The sequence below is a fragment of the Taurulus bubalis genome, assembly GCF_910589615.1.
Source record: "Taurulus bubalis genome assembly, chromosome: 19".
NCBI classification, from domain to species: domain Eukaryota; kingdom Metazoa; phylum Chordata; class Actinopteri; order Perciformes; family Cottidae; genus Taurulus; species Taurulus bubalis.
This window is the reverse complement of record NC_136607.1, coordinates 6,893,437-6,912,527: the sequence shown is the minus strand read 5'-3', so window position 1 is coordinate 6,912,527 and position 19,091 is coordinate 6,893,437. Positions and strand designations below refer to the sequence as shown.

At 40.8% G+C, this 19,091-nt stretch overlaps 1 protein-coding gene across 1 annotated transcript; it reads right to left on the bottom strand.

Moving 5' to 3' along the window:
* Positions 1-1,327: 1,327 nt before the first annotated feature.
* Positions 1,328-6,237, bottom strand: slc26a1 (solute carrier family 26 member 1; the record flags this gene model as incomplete). The annotated part of the gene is made up of 7 exons (XM_079234708.1): positions 1,328-1,909; positions 2,038-2,325; positions 2,556-2,739; positions 2,859-3,090; positions 3,232-3,478; positions 3,630-3,836; positions 5,848-6,237. 7 exons carry the CDS (start codon positions 6,235-6,237, stop codon positions 1,328-1,330), a joined length of 2,130 nt encoding a protein of 709 aa, XP_079090834.1.
* Positions 6,238-19,091: the final 12,854 nt, after the last annotated feature.

Below are 19,091 nucleotides of genomic sequence, written 5' to 3'. Positions count from 1 at the left end.
ACAGTGTTTTACATTTGATGACAAAATAAGTGTAGGAAAATATAAAGTGTTAGGTTTCTAAATGTACCAAAGCAATTGTCTATTTTAATAAAATGGCAGTTTATCAAAACTGTATGATAAAGTATTACAAGTAAAAATACATCCTTTTTGAAGTATTACATAGATCAAGGGTACTTTCAAGACAAGTTTTGCACTTGGCAGCAACCAAATAAAAGACAAAAGGAAAAACTGTGATTTAATAACAAAGAGACTAAATCTGTTCTAATTTTGTAAGTCACAAAACACTTGATTGAACAAACCAGTATTTTGATAAAATATGTGGTATCACCTGCTGCCATTAGTTTGGATACACATTTCAGAAGCACCAAATGATAACTTGCTTTCATCCAGAACCTGAGAAGAGATTATGGATGAGTGTAAATCCTTTATTTTTACGAGAACAGCTCTAGGAGCAGATACAGCTGCCATTGCTGGGTCACCAGAGAACAGGGCAAGAGTACACGCATTTTGTAAAACAAAGCTGTCTGTGAGACTGAGGCTGAACAAGCACTGGTGAGCCACGAACGAGTGCTTCTTCTTTCAGTCAGGACGAGTTTAACTGGAATGTTTCGCGCTCCAATGTCATAGTTGGAAGATTAGGGAAAACTGCTAATAGTGGTTGAATCTTCATGTGTGAACTCTGGACTCCTGGATTACAGCCATTATGGACTTTGGCCCAAGGCTTCAAGCAATATAAAAAGTTAAAACAGCTTTCATTTTAGTCAACGTTGCTTTTGATAATGTGACACAAATCACTTGACAGGAACTAACCAGGGAGTTTGACTACGTCGGGCATGTTTACCATTACCTGCTGGGGCAGGCCATTTTCTGATATTTCCATTTGGGTCTCCTTTATTGAAAAAAATGACATTCAAAAATCTTCTGGTTGACTCAAAGCTTGGATTGTTTTCTGAAGTTTTCTGAACCACATGCTGTATTTTCATATTTTTTGCAAGGCCACCATAGAGACAGTTAAGAGGGAGCCTTTACTAAACTAGCAAAATGGTCTGTCCACAAAATAGATTTTTGGGTTCTTTTGCTAAAACTGATATTACAATTCCAATGAATTTGGAGAAAACAGTTGAATGATATCGGAACCAAATATCCAGGTACTGAACGGGCACAAAGCATCAACCAATTACTTGATAGGATACTCTTCATCATTGAATCCTCTTGGTTACCCCAAGTACCCCAAAGCTTTCTAGATAGCGATCTCAAAGCTAACTTGCAGTATAAGCATACCTCAAATCATGATAGCATACCTAAATTGCTTCTTCTTCCAGCTGTTCTAAACCCCAGAGTCTTCTGACCTGCTTTCTGCTGCTGCAGATGTGCTGTTTGCATGAAGAACTGCCGCGTGAACGTTATGAAACAGCAGGCTGCTCATGTCTTTGTCATTTTCCCCAAAGAATTGTCCTTTCTGCAGGGCATCAATGACTGAGGTGTTACAGTTCGCAAGGAGCACACTCACACTTATCTCTTTGTATTCATTGACCAGCCCTATAAATGTGGCCATGCCTGTTGTGTCCATGAAGGGTATGGCAGAGCAGTCTAAGACGATTGTGTGGAAAGCCAGTTCTCTTTGTACAAGTCCTATAACAACTTCTAAGTTGTTTTTATCCCCATTTGCCTTGACAAGCTTTGAGGACATTTCCTTGGCCTTCTTCTCTGCCTTCCTCCTCTTAGTCAGCTCCAGGAAAGGTTCAACTCCGACAGCTTTGTAGAGGGATTTGAGGAATGATTCCTTGTTTGCGTAGTACAGCGGAGCCTGGAAACGGAATACCTGAACCCGAGGTGGCGCCACCAGGTTCTTGTACTCGTCCAGATCCTCGTAAAGATCTGTGTCATTGGCTCGGCCCAGGAGAGAGACCTGGAATTGGACATCAGATTAGATGAGATCATGTGATAACTAAAGGCCAAGGTCTCTCCACATGCTGGAATTATTGTCATTTGCATCGGTTTTCCAAAACCATTATCAGCATTAAGTCTATTACTCACCTTAGGGTTCTGGGTCATAAAGATGACGCAGATCATGGAAAAACATATTCCGACCACAAGGCCAACCTCCACACTGATCAGAGCCGTGGCTGACATGGTGACTAACCACACAATACCGTCGTTCCGGCTGGCGCGCCACTTAGCTGGGACATCCTTGAACTTCCTCAGTGCCCCACGGAGGCTTACAATGATGATACAGGCAAGAACACACTTCTGCAGGGCGTAGAAGAAAGGCGCAAAGAAGAGAAGGACGAGAAGCACAACCAGGGCGCTGATCAGACTGGAAATCTGAGGGAGAAGCAGAGAAATAAAAAGAGACAGAGGAAGAAAGAGATATTATAGTGAGCATCTTCTACAGACTTAACATGAACAGATATAATGCAGTATGTTTTGCTCCTCTGAATCCTCAAGACTGACTTTAGTGATGTTCCTAGAAACCATTCACTCAGGCAAGGAAAGCAAGAACGTGCCAACTGTAGGGACACTTTTCAAACAGTTTTCAAAAGTATGAAATTCACCTGTGTCTGGCAGCCCGTTGAGTCCTTCACCATGGTTTTTGCCAATGCTGCACTGGCGGTGAAACAGTGGAAGAAGGACGGGATAATATTACAAAAGCCGATGGCCAGCATCTCCTGGTTGGGACGAACCGTGTAGCCATTTTTCTTTGCAAACATCTCGGACAGCGACACCGTGAAGGCAAAACTAAAAGTTAAAATGAAAGTTTGTTTACCAATTGAGCCTGTGAATTAATCTTTAACAATCCATATAAGAGACATACGCGGAAGCCGCACAAACAGGAAGTTAAATGTCTGGCACATTACCTAATGACGGCCAAAGGAACGGCATCCAGTAACAACCGTGACATCAGACTAAAGCTGGGCACCTGGGGAGAAATGAACCCTGTGGGGATGTGACCGGATACACTGGTGCCATATTTGCTGTTCAGCTCCCCAAAATGGCTGGCCAGTGTAGCTCCTGCCACGACTATCAGCTCAGTAGGCAGAGGGATCTTAAGACGACCCTTGAAGCGCTCCTGGATCTCTTTCCCTGCCACTACAATAACAAAAAAAGACAGTTTAGAGTTATCTTTTTAGGCTATAGAAATGTATGGCCAGGATTGGATGCCTCACCATGTCATTCTTGGAACTGTTGTATCAGTAACTTTGAAGCACATGAGGCCGTTTATAACCTTACCTAATATAGAGATACAGATGGTGCTCGTGATGAGGTCACACAGGTTGACACTATGAATGTTGGCGAAGATGTTGATCCAGGTGACGACAACTGTGCCATAGCCCTGGTGACGGGGGATCTTTAGACCCAACAGGTATTTAGCCTGCACGGTGAGGATGGTGAAAGAGGCTCCCGTGGCAAAACCATCAAGCATTGGAGCCGAAAGGTATACAGAGACGAAGCCCAGCCGAAATACGGCCATCACGACCTGGTGAGGAGATTAGGAGTTGTTGGTTACTAACCAGTGATCCCCCGACTTTATATTTAGCGCTATCATGCGGTCAATACTCTAGATACTAATAAATTGAGGGCCATTGATTGTCCTTAGCGCTACAAAGAAATGCACCTGCATATATTACCTGATAGACGCCGACCAGGAAAGTGAGGGCAGCAGCGATGCTGATGGAGTAACACTCCTTCCCACACTGCATACCCATTAGCTCCACACTGTGAAGTGGACCAGCCGTGAGGTTAGTGCCCGGTGTGGCATTAAACAAGTCATTGCCCAACGCTTTGGAGTCCTCATTGAGGTCAAAACCTGCCAGGAACATCTCCTTATACACCACCTGCAGTCAAGTAGAAGTCTTAATCAATCCATTAAAATCTAAGAAATACACCCGTAAAAAACAGTACAATTCAGTGGCATTGAGTAATCAATTCTCCTAATTGACGTCTTCCCAGTGACAAGTAGCCTATTGGAAATAATTTGCAAAAATGTAAATGTCCTAATAATGTTTAATTAATTTTTTTAGCAAATTTGTATTATCCATTTAAATCTGCAAGTGTTAAATACTAGTGTTTTATTTCATTCACATTTTCTTTCCATTCCATTATCCAAACAACTTACAGTGGCTTGCAAAAGTATTCATACCCCTTGAACGTTTCCACATTTTGTCACATTACACGCCACAAACATAAATATATTTGATTGGAATTGTATGCGAAAGACCAACACAAAGTGTCACACAATTGTGAAGTACAAAGAAAATTATACATGATTTTACATTTTTTTCACAAATAAAAAACTGAAACGTGCAGTGTGCAAAATTATTCAGCCCCTATCGGAGTGCAACCAATTGCCTTCAGAAGTTGCCTGATGACTGCTGAATGATTGAATGTTGACCAAATGACTAAATAGAGTCCATCTGTGTGTAATCTAATCTCAGTACAAATACAGCTGTTCTGTGACGGCCTCAGAGGTTTGTTAAGAGAATATTGGGGAGCAAACAGGACCATGAAGTCCAAGGAACACACCAGACAGGTCAGAGATAAAGTTGTTGAGAAGTTTAAAGCAGGGTTAGGCTATAAAAAGATTTCCCAAGCTTTGAACATGTCACGGAGCACTGTTCAATCCATTATCCGGAAATGGAAAGAGTATGGCACAACTGCAAACCTGCCAAGACACGGCCGTCCACCTAAACTTACAGACCGAACAAGGAGGGCACTGACAAGAGATGCAGCCAAGAGGCCTATGGTGACTCTGGACGAACTGCAGAGATCCACAGCTCAGGTGGGGGAATCTGTCCACAGGACAACTATTGGGCGTGCACTCCACAAATCTGGCCTTTATGGAAGAGTGGCAAGAAGAAAGCCATTGTTAAAAGAAAACCATAAGAAGTCCTGTTTGCAGTTTGCCAGAAACCATGTGGGGGACACAGCAAACATGTGGAAGAAGGTGCTCTGGTCAGATGAGACCAAAATAAAAATTTTGGGCCTAAATGCAAAACGTTATGTGTGGCGGAAACCTAACAATGCCCATCACCCTGAACACACCATCCCCACTGTCAAACATGGTGGTGGTTGCATGATGCTCTGGGGGTGCTTCTCTTCAGCAAGGACAGGGAAGTTGGTCAGAGTTGATGGACGATGGATGGAGCCAAATACAGGGCAGTCTTGGAAGAAAGCCTGTTGGAGTCTGCAAAAGACTTGAGACTGGGGCGGAGGTTCACCTTCCAGCAGGACAACGACCCTAAACATAAAGCCAGGGCTACAATGGAATGGTTTAAAACAAAACATATTCATGTGTTAGAATGGCCCAGTCAAAGTCCAGACCTAAATCCCATCGAGAATCTGTGGCAAGATCTGAAAACCGCCGTTCACAAACGCTCTCCATCTAATCTGACTGACCTTGAGCTATTTTGCAAAGAAGAATGAGCCAAAATCTCAGTCTCTACATGTGCAAAGCTGGTAGAGACATACCCCAAAAGACTTACAGCTGTAATTGCAGCAAAAGGCGGTTCCACAAAGTATTGACTCAGGGGGGCTGAATAATTTTGCACACTTCACTTTTCAGTTTTGAGGTTTGTGATTTTTTTTAAAAAACATGTATAATTTTCTTTGTCCTTCACAATTGTGTGACACTTTGTGTTGGTCTTTCACATAAAATTCCAATAAAAAATATTTATGTTTGTGGCATGTAATTTGACAAAATGTGGAAACGTTCAAGGGGTATGAATACTTTTGCAAGCCACTGTATACAGTTATTTCCATTTAAGATAAATACAATTTTATATTTAAATTTCATAAAATACCCAAATTGTGTGACCATTGTTTGCCACCTGCGATCCATTGCAGTACCTGTCCAACCATGAGGCTCATGAGGCTGAAGATCCCCACAGAGACATGTCTGGACGTCCCCATGAGGAAGTAGATGATGTTGGCGTAAAAGGAGGTGTATAATCCATAGATGGGCTCCACTCCTGCCAGCAGGCAGTAGGCGATGGCCTGCGGCACCAAGATGATACCGATGATCACCCCGGACATCACATCGCCCCAGACGTACTCGCGGAGCTTGTATTTAGGCAGCCAGCGCACAACGGGGAAGAACCCGGTCAGGGTGGATCGGACTCTGGGCACCGAGCAGGTCACACCCTGCTTCAGCTTGGATTTGAGGACTGAAACGGCGGGCTGGCGCTGGCGAGCCCGACGCTCCAGGAGAGGTGGCGTGACCTTGGTGACCTCCTCCATGGTCTTATTGAGGAAGAGGAGGCAGCAAGGTGAGAGGAAGAAGGAGGGGAGGTGGATACTGTGGTCAGCTGTGCTCCTGTAAGATCATCTTCAGAGAAAAAGGAGGCAGGGAGAGAAGGGAGGGAGATATAGAGGACAAAGACACGGAAATGGAAACAGTGAATATCATTAGAGATGACTTTAAAAGTCAAATCTATCTTCTAGTGAGGGCACTCTCACACTATGCATGTTTGCTGTGGTATATTTTAATTCTGGGGCATTTACAGATTCACTTGGGTGCTATTTGTAGTTTTTCGGGTCGGTAATGTTCAGTCAGGATTATGAATTCAGTGTTTTACGGTGGTTGACTTTATTTTTTCCAAAATCAAATAGTAAACCAAAGACAATTGTGCAGTTAAACTTCAATGAATAGTTGTGCAACAGTACAGACTGCAAAGTGTCTTTCATGGTAAAGGTGATGGACTAACATTGTGTCCGGTGTTAATGAGCTCCTTTTCCAAGGACACCGGTTAGTCAGTGACTGAGACGCACTGTTGTGAGCACATTATAGTACTGTAGCATCCACATCTTTTCAAGTCCTTCACCTGAACTCCGTCTATGTTTTGACACTTTCACTCTTCACTATACTGATAGGCCTACCAGTGCCGCACCCATGGCTGGTTATCTGTCCCTGTGTTCTGATGTGTTGCGGTCATGTGGGCTGAGAGAGGACACGGCCATTATAAAAGTATGCCAGAACAATGGGAGAGAAAAGAAAACATCTTTACATGGACTGCAAGAAAAATGTGAAATCTTGGAGCTGCTTCTGGAATATAGAAAAATCTGGAAATGTTTAGTTTTGAAACAGTAATGACTATGTTATTCCATTTCTGGCAAATGAATCTCCCTAAATGTTATACACTGTTCCTTTAACCTGTTAGCGTGCTGACGGGGGCCGCTGACTGGCTGGCTTACCTTTTAGGTATATGGACAAGAGACGGGTTTCTGAGCAGTTTTCAGAACAGAAGTACTCGCCACCCAAATGCAGAAAAATGCAATTCCCACAGGAACCTCCAAATGTCATTAAGTTTTTATTCTAAATTATAGCATGATATGTTCTATGTTGTTCCTGCAGGTTAAATTTAGCACCAAATCTGTGTAAATGGTATCAACAACTTACGAGACATAATAGAAGCATGTTAATGGACCCCATATACTTCCATCATAATGTTCTAAGCCCTTATATATTTTCAAAATACACTTTAATTAAATTAATTAATTCATTTAATTTCTGGTTTTTGAATACAATAACTTGTGCTTCGTGTCAAATTCATCTTCAAGGTCCCAGCTTTCAGATGGTGTATACCACTTCTATGTGGAATATACAGTTGACCTTTTATCTCCTATACATCCCCTGCCCCCACCCTTTCCCCTACAGAAAAAGGGGCAGAATGATAAAGGGATTAAATTATACTTTAAAGAAATATTGTATCCTACAGTTGAAATAGTATCACTGCTACATGATGGTCTTAATTCTGTTTGTGTGTGTTTTCACAGAAAACTACCATGAAACAGTTTCAATTGTTTTTCAGAAACCATAACTGACGACACCTATTTAACTTACACGTCATCAAATGAAAGCTAATGTTCAACACATTCACGACACTCATGAATGAAAATATGATCGACTGCTTGCATAAGGCCTTTCTCACGAGGTTAGCTGTTTGCCGTTTGCTGTACAGCTGCGTCTCAACGGAGATGGCCATGTCACAGAAACCATTAAACACTCTCAAAGATGTGCTATCAGCCTCGGCCATCACAACACTGGTATGTGCTGTGATTTAGACTTCCTGTGTCACCACGGACTGATATGACGGGGTGAAGAAGAGTGAAATTATTTATTTTATGTGTAAATCAGATTTGTATCTTTGCATTTGTTTAAATTACATTTAAGTTACATGTTGTTGTTTTCCTCTTCCACTCGCTGTTTAGAGGCAGTTTGACTTTGCTTGACATTACTTGCTCACTTTGCATGGAAAACAAACCAATACAGAGGCCAGTCTGTGTTCATATGGGTCTCATAAATCCAGCCTGACCTGTCTAACAGATAAAAAACACGGGAGATAAATAATGAGCCTTTAACAATTTGACAAAAAAGAGACCAAGACCTCACATTTGTGTTTAACCCCGCTGCCAACAAAATGTCCACCTAAACAAGGTCCTCTTTCAAGAAGCACACCTGATTGACTGCTGAGCATGGCAGGAGTCACACTGAGGACCTTTTGGACCCAAATAATAAGATTTACTTCAGCGTCAACCCTGAATATTCGATCCAAGCTGTCTCTGGAAACTGTTTCTAATCAATGTTCTCCGCCTTTAATCATGTGATAAAGGAATCCCCTCTAAATGCTGAGACATTACCATAGACTGTGAAGCTTCCTTTCTTTGCCTTTCATGTAAAGTCTTTTCTACCCTGTCAAGTTACAAGTCTAAAGGGGTGAATCTAACTCTTTTTTCACCAATTTGAATCAATGAAGTTCTATAAGGTCTTCAATTGAAAAGAATTATGTCAATCTTTGACCAAAAGTATACCCTAATTTTATGACAAATATCATTACTTGAGTGTCATTTAGACCCCCAGTTGAAGAATTTTCAAACAGTGCTAAACTACTGAAGCCAGGACTATTGTCCTTAGTCGACACAACAATACCGGTAGTTTCATGACATGACAACCAGATAAAAATCAGCCCAATACTCGTTGATTTGGAGAACAGGTGCTTATGAAAAGGTGCAAATCATTCTCCAAACCTTAATGTTTAACTAAACTTCCGTCGAGAGGCAATTTCTAATAGATTTGATATGAATGAAAAGTCATAAAAGAAAGTGATTCCCACTAAAAATGACACTCTTAAGTTCTTGACTTTAATAAACTAGATAAGAGATGAGTCTTGTGGAAAATTACTCTAGAAAAACTTGCTGGTGTCAGGGCTAAGGAAAGGTCCAACCAACAACTCCCCAATGTAAGTAATGGCTTCCAAATTAATACAGTGGAAACCATCTTTTCTTAGCAGAAAACTCTGAAAATCAAGTCAGACATGCGATGGGAAATCATCCTGATTGGAGCATGAGAGCAGAAATGTAGGATTTACTGTAATTCTTACCTATTCAAAAGTAGTTACTCCAACAATTATTGACTGTAGATACTCTTAAAATAGTCCATGAAAGAATATTGATGGCCCTACAGGTTTAATATAATCTAAATGACCTATAAAATAAAGTTTGTGCCATAAACATCTTATCACCTACAGATCAAAACTGTGACTTTCCAAAAGTAATAAAAAACAACTTAAAACAACATCAGTGGTTCTTTCTTGGACACACAGTTACAGTCAGTAATGTGTGACAACACACTTACCTGCAGAGTCACTGGCACAGGGACAAACAGGACCACGAGCCTCTGATGTGTCGTATTTAAATCTTCTTTTAACTTCTTCTCATGTGTCATATGTCTCTCTCTCTCTCTTTGTCTCTAGTGTCATCCGAGCAGCCGGACAACAGTAGATGTGAGTGGGATCTCAGCTGGATAAATAGTGAGATAAGAGCAGCCCTTTGCTCACCCAATCAGTCTCCTATTGGCTGGGTCACCAAGAGTGGGTGGGGCTTGTCAACATGTGCACCAACTAGAAACCTTGTGTGTGTGTGTGTGTGTGTGTGTGTGTGTGTGTGTGTGTGTGTGTGTGTGTGTGTGTGTGTGTGTGTGTGTGTGTGAGTGTGAGAGGCCACTCTGGGCAAGAAGTTAAATCCAGTCAATATTTTACTGAATCACAGTGTATATCTGCCCTGCAGACGGCCAGGGCCTGCAATCATCTTTGCAAAGTGAGCACAGACCCCTATGTCAGCAAGTCATACTGTTCAAATACATCCTTGTAGAGGACTGCATAGCAAACAGGAGATAAACACCTGTGATCTGTGTGATCGGCGACAGAAACAACCTATATATGTCTCCTAGCAAATACACTCAGATTAGACCAGTGTTGTGTGAAAAGGTGAAGTAAAAGGGAGTTGTACCTGCCAGGTTAAATCAAAACAAGACACTGTAATGTATATATTAAGTATTTAGTTTTTTCATTTACATTTCTAAAAATGAGCTCATAATTAGAAAGCCATGCACTGAGGACAATCTGACCTGCTAATTCACTTAAAAAGAAAAAAAAACACTTTAACGGTGGTTTAATAATACTCTCATGAAATGCTTTATAGTCAACCAACCAGAGCAACACTGAACACTCCTTTAGTCATTCAGCTAAATATTTAATTAATAATTGAAAAAGGTGGATACTGTGCTTCTGAATAATCAAGATGTTGGACGCAGTTTGATTCAAATTCAGATAACATATATATTACCATACAATCTAATATACCATAATAATACTTCTAACCATAGAGGGATTTTATATTTTTATCTTTTCCAGGAAGCTGTGTTTCAGTTTATTTCATATAAATCCTGACCTAGACATCTTATCTGTAAGAATACATTTTCCTGACCTAAATTATCTTATTTTTTCTTAAATCTAATTCCATGTTTTGTTAACACCACAAAACCAACCAGATACAGTTTAACGTGTATAATCTCGTAATTTTCACCACACAGTAAAACAATTTTCTCTCACTGTTAAATGACCCAAGAAGTTATTCAGTTTCCTGCTCCCTCTTCCTGCTAATCGCTTCTCCCCTTGAAGTTGTTGGGGAAAGACATTGTGTTTCTTTCTTCCACCTTGAATGCCAAATCACAGCATTTCTTTGAAGCATTTATTTTTCTCCGCTATATTTAACTGGCAGCTTTAGTTACTTTGCAAAATCAGATTATTAATAGAAGAATATAGTAAGTCAACAAATACATTATTATAGCTGTTCCTTTACCAGCTGCAACATTATGACAGTATTTTTACATTGCAGTGTATTGCTATTTTCACTTGAGTAATATATCTGAATACTTCTGTGTTGAGCCTCCATTTGTTTATTTTGTAGAATGTGTATCACTATAACTAAAACCAGTTTTGCACTACTCCACATTGATAGGCTTCAGTGCACTATTGCGCAATGGACCCTGCAGCATTCGGCTCACTTTTCCCCATAGCCACCACTTTGGAAAGACAACTGCCTTTAGCAATGTTTAGCAACAACATGTATAAAAACACACCTCATGCATACCTTGCATGCTGGAAATGTAACTTGATAAGCAAAAAATGTGTCTTGTGTAAATAATCTCCATCATAGCCAGGTTTTATCACATGACAACTATGTGCACAGTTGCTAGAGGTCAACTACCTACTGGCTAATTCCCCCGCTCTACATGAAGTGGTGGTATTTTGAAATCTTTTATCTTGGTCGACTCAGCAGTAATTACTGAAACACTGAATGGCATCTATGGTATTAATGCTGGCATTGCAATAAGAAACAAAACTCAGAAATTAAGCGAGAGCTTCGGATTTTCTTTATAATCATGACTAAAATGAACTATCTGAAACAAAAGTGTATCTCTGTGTGTTTGTGCACGTGTGTGGGTGTGTCTCTGTGTGCATTATGTGCTGGACTGAATGGCATCATTGTCAGTGTGGAAACATTGCATTTGACTTCATCTAATACAGTCGATCACAGTTTAAATTGGAGTCACAGTAACACTGCAGACCTATCAAGGGAGAGGGGCCTTCCTGTTGGAATGTGTGTGTGTGTCTGTGTGGTTAACATGACAATGTGCCATGCACAGTAAGACTGGAATATCCCTTCCGACGGACAAAAAGCAGACGAAACCAAACAATCGGAACATGTGAGGAGTTTCCGCCTGTCTTGTCGCCTTTGCTGACCCCTCTCCCTTCAGCCGGAGAGGATTACCGCTCTGCTCCTTTAAATCCACCGGCAGCATCCTCTGTCCGCTCCACATGTCTACAAGCTGCATCAGCTGTCCAGCATGAATTTTGGACACCGGTTGTCTGTTCTCCTTGTAATTGACAAGTCAAACGAGGAAGGACTCACCCGAAGAGGACCAGAGGAGCAAACAGGAGGCAGCATCAGCCATACCTCCCTGACTGGTGCCTCTGCATCTACATCGGTCTGTGTTTGCCAGTACAGCCGTCCACTCGGCTGCTCACTGACCGCCTTCTTCCTGCTTCCTTCTGCAAAGCATGATGGGAGCAGCAACCACCCGTCGTGTTCCTGTCTGTGGATTGGAGCCGAGCAGAGGGGGAGGGGAGAGAGGAGAAGAAGAAACGGAGGGAGGGATGGAGGGAGGGAGGAGGGACTGTTGCCAGTGGATGATGGTTACCTTGGTGACTAAGCGGCAGTGATGCGTGTGTGTGTGTGTGTGTGTGTGTGTGTGTGTGTGTGTGTGTGTGTGTGTGTGTGTGTGTGTGTGTATTCGGATTGCTGCTGCTTTAGTTAGTGATTCCTATATTAAAAAAAGAAGACCATTAAGCACTTCACATTTCTTTGTTTATGCACCATATCAAGAACTCCATTATCATCTAAAAACTATGAGAAACACTTCATGAATGAGCCAAACATGATTTTTCATAATGATTAACATCAACTCTAGTTTATTTGATTCAATTCCACAAACGCTGTCCTGCTGCCAGAAATACTCACTAAAACACTCGTTTTTAAATGTGTATAAATCTGCCGATCAAAATATTCTCAAATGAATGTATATAGTTTCTTCCCATTTGAGTAACGTTTGACAGAATATACAATGCCAGCTTTTTCAGGACATTATTGAGTCTATTTAAAAAATAAAACTTTAAATTCCTGACTTGAAAAGACGTATGTGGTTAGGAGGAACCAATGGGTCACTCTGTGCCAGATGAAGTTGAGAAGTAGTTAATTATTATTACAATCAGTCAGCAACTTTCTACTCACCCACATCTAATTTGTTGTCGCTATGAACCCAGAGGATACAACTAATATGTATGAACCTGTGAGTTTCCCTCAAAACCACATTGAAAAACTAATTCTATAATACTATCTTTATATTAACTGTGACTTTGACAAACCAACAGATCAGTACCAGTCCACTCAGCATTCCCCCTCAGTTATAAGATTATCTTAAGTGTTTCTTTGTCTTTGAGTTCTTTGTTTTGTTTTTCCGGCACACATTTTTACAGTTTTGGTTCACTCTCATGGCTCTCATTAGATTGTTACTGTAACGTTGACTTATTTGGGTCATTACTTCTGTACTTAAGCATCGCCAATCCTGTAGTTATTTCATCCCGAGCCACAATCTTTTCCTCAACCTAACCAAGTAGTTGTGTTGCCTAAATACTGCATGGTAATATTAATAAAAAATAACTTCATAGCAGGATGAGCTATTAAATAAAATCAACCTGTGAGCAATGTGAAAAGATACTTTTGTCAGACCTTCTCCAAACACAGAGAGGATGTTTACCTCTACTTCCTGATAACCCCCATGACGTGCCACCACTCAACCTCCTCTTCTCCCTCAACATTTCCCGAGTGTTACAAGGGTCCTTCAGCAGAAATGTGAAGAGTCTACTTATTATTAACTCCTTGAAGTGTCTGTGAGGAACGTAAATGTTTAAAGTAGATAAGCTGTAACACAGGAAGAGTCACGCACACAAAACGCCTGTTGTCTAGTCGTCGCTTACTTTAATCATCTCTCAGAAAGTCAAAGACCTGGTATCAGTGTTTGAGTTAGGTTAGGTATAAAGAGAGGCATCCTGTTGACTCAGCGGAACGAATCAGTTAAGTTGAATCTGTCTCACCCTGAACTCGCAGCTTCTTTGAAACGCACTCGTCAGCTTTCTCAGAACGCATTTGACACATTTGATGCCTTTAGCCAAGTTGCTATTTCTGTGTTGGTTGTGGCTGTGGAAAACGTTTGCATTAATGTCCATGCAGCCGACTCCTGTGCATTGCAGTAAACAGCCTCTTCCATGAGTAATCATTGTTGAAGTTAAAATGCTACCAGCAGCATGAAAACATGTAAACGTTTGCTGTTTGCTGATCAACCAGGCAAATATTAATTTTTAACCACTTACAAGGTTATTTGCTTTCACAGACAAAAAAATAATCGAAACCAAATGGCTTCTTCTGATTCAACCCTCTCACTCTTTGATGTGTTTTGGCTAAAATCCTATTGCATGCATTTAACACGTCATTTTCACAGCTATTCGGCATTGAACAGTGACTGACAGCTTCAATAGAGGGTGCAAGAAAAGAACATCTGAATCTTTAATTTAAACACCAAACAAAAATGTCAGAAACTTTCTTTCTTTCCATTTTAACGAGCACCTTTAGAAAGTCATTCCTCTACTCAACTGACTTGATTGCTAATTGATTGCACCTGTGGCAGGTATGTAAGTGACCTGAACCCCAGAAGCTGTACGTCTGAGGACTGAAACGTTTGCCATCGATATGTAAATAATGCACACAAATTGGCAATTTGCTATGAAACTGCACTGCTGAAGGCTGTAGTTTTTGTAATGTTTTAAAACCTGCAGAGGTTATCAAATAATGCTACGATAAAAGCAAAGCAATGAATAACCGTTTAGGTTTTGTACTAGCTGTACTTGTCTCACAATTATAACATTTCCGTAGTTTAACCCGTGTGTGGTGTTCATATTTTTGTTATTCAGCCAGTGTCCGTGGGTCTGATGGACCTGCTGCATTTTGGGGGTTAATTCAACACAATCACACAATTTTATGTTAAAATACTCAACAATGTTTACTTCATCCCAATTACAAGCAACATAAACATCATATATGGTTAATATTTGCTCTCTACCTTTTTTTTACATCACGTGTATGAATTAATGTGATACTCCATCAGGTTCCAAGCATACGAGGAAGTGACCTCACAGGCAGCCAGATCTGTGTTCAAGAAGACCATTCAATTAAAAAAATAAATGACATCCATATTTCTTCACTTGCTGGCTGCTGACTGGCTGGTCCTGGGGCTCATCTTCATGTTGGAACTAGCTGATCTCATCCTCTTCTTCAAAGTCAGACTGAATTTTCATAAATGTAATCCTCACATTCTGAAACCTCTTCCTCTACAGCATCATCAAAAGCATCCCTCTCTTCCAAAATCAATTGCAATCAAGTGCTTGAATTTATCAAAAATGTTGCAACCTTGTGCGGGAATGGCAGGGGCATAACAACTAAACACACACACACACACACACACACACACACACACACACACACACACACACACTCTCACACACACACAATAAGCAGGCCCAAACTGGAGGACAGAGTGAAGGTACACAAGCCCTACAATTTCCAGACTACTTAGCCCTGGGTCCAGTGGACATGAACATCCAGTATGTAATATATATGTGTTGGGGGATGTACAGTGTGTGGTCTGTGAAAATGTGTTCTAATTTATATTCTTTACAGAAAATGAGCCGAGGCCAATGAGTCTGAGTTTGAAAAAATAATTAATTGTCTACTTTTTCTGTGGATAAAAAAAAATTAAAATGGGTCCCACAGACCCGAACACCACACAAGGGTAGGTCTTTTTTTTCTTCTTTATTTTTACAGAAGATACAGCACAGGTGTCACTGATGACATTAACGATGGCTCTGTTCAATTCAAGTGTCCAGTAAGTCATGCCAGTGTGTCAGTGCACAGAACCTGGACCCTGAAACCGAAGCAGATGAATGGAACTCAGTACTTTTGACTGTGTCCACACTATAAAGTCACAGTCAACTTCAACCGAAAACTAAATATTTGAGTTGCTTGTATTGTAGCTACATCTAGTGGCAGTGTGGAGATGCGCCGGCAGGGTGTTATAGCTGACATGACAGCAGCTGATGCTGCAGTCTGATAACTGAACACCTCAATGTCAGTTCTGTGTGCCAATTGCATCCTTCACACATGCTTCATGCAGGATGGTGGCAGTATTTGTGGGTACAGCAGGGTGTGGCTCTCACGGCTCTTTCCATGCGGCTTCTTTATTTAGCGTAGTTGTCTAGCTGCCTGGTGTTATTTATTCAATCAATGGATTAATGAAAGGTTAAAACATTAATAAACATTTTTCACTGGACAATGAACAGTCTCCCCCAGGCAGCCTATAACCCTGATAGAATACTTACCCATATACACTTTTCTTTCTTCTTCTATTCTTCCTTCTGTGGTCTGTCGAGTGGGACCACATGTTGGCATAACTTATTTCCACTAGGTTTGTGATAATATCCGTTTTACAGACATGAAATAATTTCTGTTGTGCAGCTGGTTTTGAATTGTCTTAAACCAGATGTTCATTCGGCAAACCGATCCTTCAAGTCTTTTTCATTCTTATGCTTCTTATGAAGCATACATCTTACCTTGGTGTCAAATGTCAAAGTTTGTTTTTGTGTGTGGAATAGGCTGATTGCTGCTCCTTGTGGCCATCCACTGCAACTGTAGTTCTCATCTAAACTGTCAAGAACCATTGCTGTTGGTCCTCTGCATGGCCCATTATGGCTCGGCATGCCACAATGAGGGGGAAAAGATACTGCACTAGAAATACTAAAGTCCCATTCATCCTATCGAAACAGTATATTGGGGTGTCACAGGAGAACATAGATGAAGGATAAGGACCAACTGGTTGGTTTGGCAAAGGTATGTGTGGTTAGCTCCCCCACCACCGGTAAAGAGCAAAAGAGCAGTTTACAGCTTACAACCGGGCTCATCTCAGGGTTTCTGCTTTGATGTTGAGACTGATACCTCCACGTGGAAAGAGATTAGTGATAAATTCCCTGGAAGATTTTTGAGCCAATTCTTTTTTCAGTGGCCATATCTGTTAGAAAAGCAGATTAGGCTGAATTCACACAGGAACCAAAACTAACATGACTAATTTCTAGCGGCCCATAGAAGGATGAAATACAGGATTTATTTTGTCTCCCTACGTTAACTTCCGAAAATCCGGGTCTAGCTCTGTCATTGCTGTGCTCCGAGGAAAAGCCTTGAGAGATTGTGTCAGTACGTTTCGAGAGGGCTCACAGAATAATGAATTCCTCCTTTGGATGTTCTCTGATTGGTTAATGTCCAGCAGACTCGGGGTGCTGAGCACCAATCAACCCAGCAAATCAGTGTGAAGGTTGTTTTCAGCGGCAGAGGGAATGATTGGGGATAATCGTGTTCGCTGTTACCAAATAGGCTTCCTGACGAGGGGCTTTGTGTGTAATTGCCGCCTGCCGCCGCCAACGGTAATAAAGGATTGTAATAAATGTGTTTCAGACCCACACAGAATAATATTAGTCGGTGCTTGATGTTCATGTTGTCTTACCGAAGACAGAGCTCAAGCTATAATGTATAAATCGTCGACAGAAAGGTGTGCAGAGACTAAAATAGTCTAGTCCACCTGCCTAAAATGGGGAAAAAATGCACTTTCTTAAAATAATAAGTTGACAAGATGTGAGTATTCACCATATTTGACTGGTGCTGGGCAGTGGTTCTTAAAATAGAGATTGGGCCTTTAGATGTGGTGGCCAAGGGGTTTGGGGGTTCGTGATACATAGGAGAGGACAAATGGTTTTGATGTTTTTGTAACTTGGGGAGTACAAAGTCATGATTAAACACCACTATATACATGTGCAGTTAGAGTTTACAGAAAAGTCGATCTAACTCCAGAATGTAATCTAACTCAGTCGGTTATTGCTTGGTTTAAGTTGACATGGAGAGTTTTTAAACTTCAAACCATCTTCATCCTCTGATGAAGACCACAAGATGCAGCTGAATGCTCTGCTAAACAGTAAGTGGAGCTTGTGATTACAATTTCTGGAAGAACTGTCCCTTCAAAATAAAAAGAGACCACAAAGCGGCACAAATCCATTTTTTTTATATTGACAACAACAGGAGCGAGAAAATCTCCCACACTGTAGTTGGCCTCTTTGGATCATTTTAACGGAATGACTACGTTTGCATACTAATGTTCAACCATTATTCCAATAATGACAATAATATCCATATTTGATATGAGTTACGTAAACAGCATACTCTATTTATATATTCTGAATTAGGCTTTATTCTGAATTGAGAATAGAATATGCCGACTCTGAACATATTGAACACGCAACACACCCCCCTGCCTGCTCAGATCTGTGCATTGTACACAAACCAACCAGCCGTTTGCAGAGGTGCATCCCCAAAATAAAAGCCCATATTTGTGGTCAGGAAGGAGTAACCCTTTTAAAACTAAACTACTAAATTCTTCAACAAGTTTTTGGCTTATCACAAATATTGCAAAGCCTACCTTTTTATGGTTTTACCAGTTACGTTAAGGGAATGTTAGTGGAACATTCATTTCGACATTAGCCATGTAAGCAGCTTAGTTGAAATATTGTCTTTTTCGCAATAAAGGAATATTTTGTGCATTTAAACATGTCAATGTTTTGGGTTTTCAGCTGTCCAGGATTGTGACTCCAAATGAAGGATTGCTGCGTAACTACTGGATGCGAAAAGAAGCAACTGTTTGCTCACACGTTTGCCATACGGATATGTAAAAGAACCAAGTGGCCAATACATACATTCATGGTTTAATCAATTCCAACTACACTACTCCAGCAACTCTTAAAATGACAGTAAAATCAAGATCTGGATGAATCTGCATGGCTCAAAAGAATTTGCACATTTGACAGAGCTGATATGAATCAATTTACACCAAATTGTTGTTAAATTCTCTGTTTATTCATCATCTCCATCGCACACAATAAAGATGAAATACAGGGCACAGTGGACTAGTAAAGGTTGTCACATTGTAACAAGACATTCATTCAGCTCGTCATCTTTGAAGCTGGACTTTGAGGTTGTGCATTGAAAATAAAAAGGAAAGATGTTGAGTTAACAGTTGTTTTCTGAGGCAGAGATGCAGAATT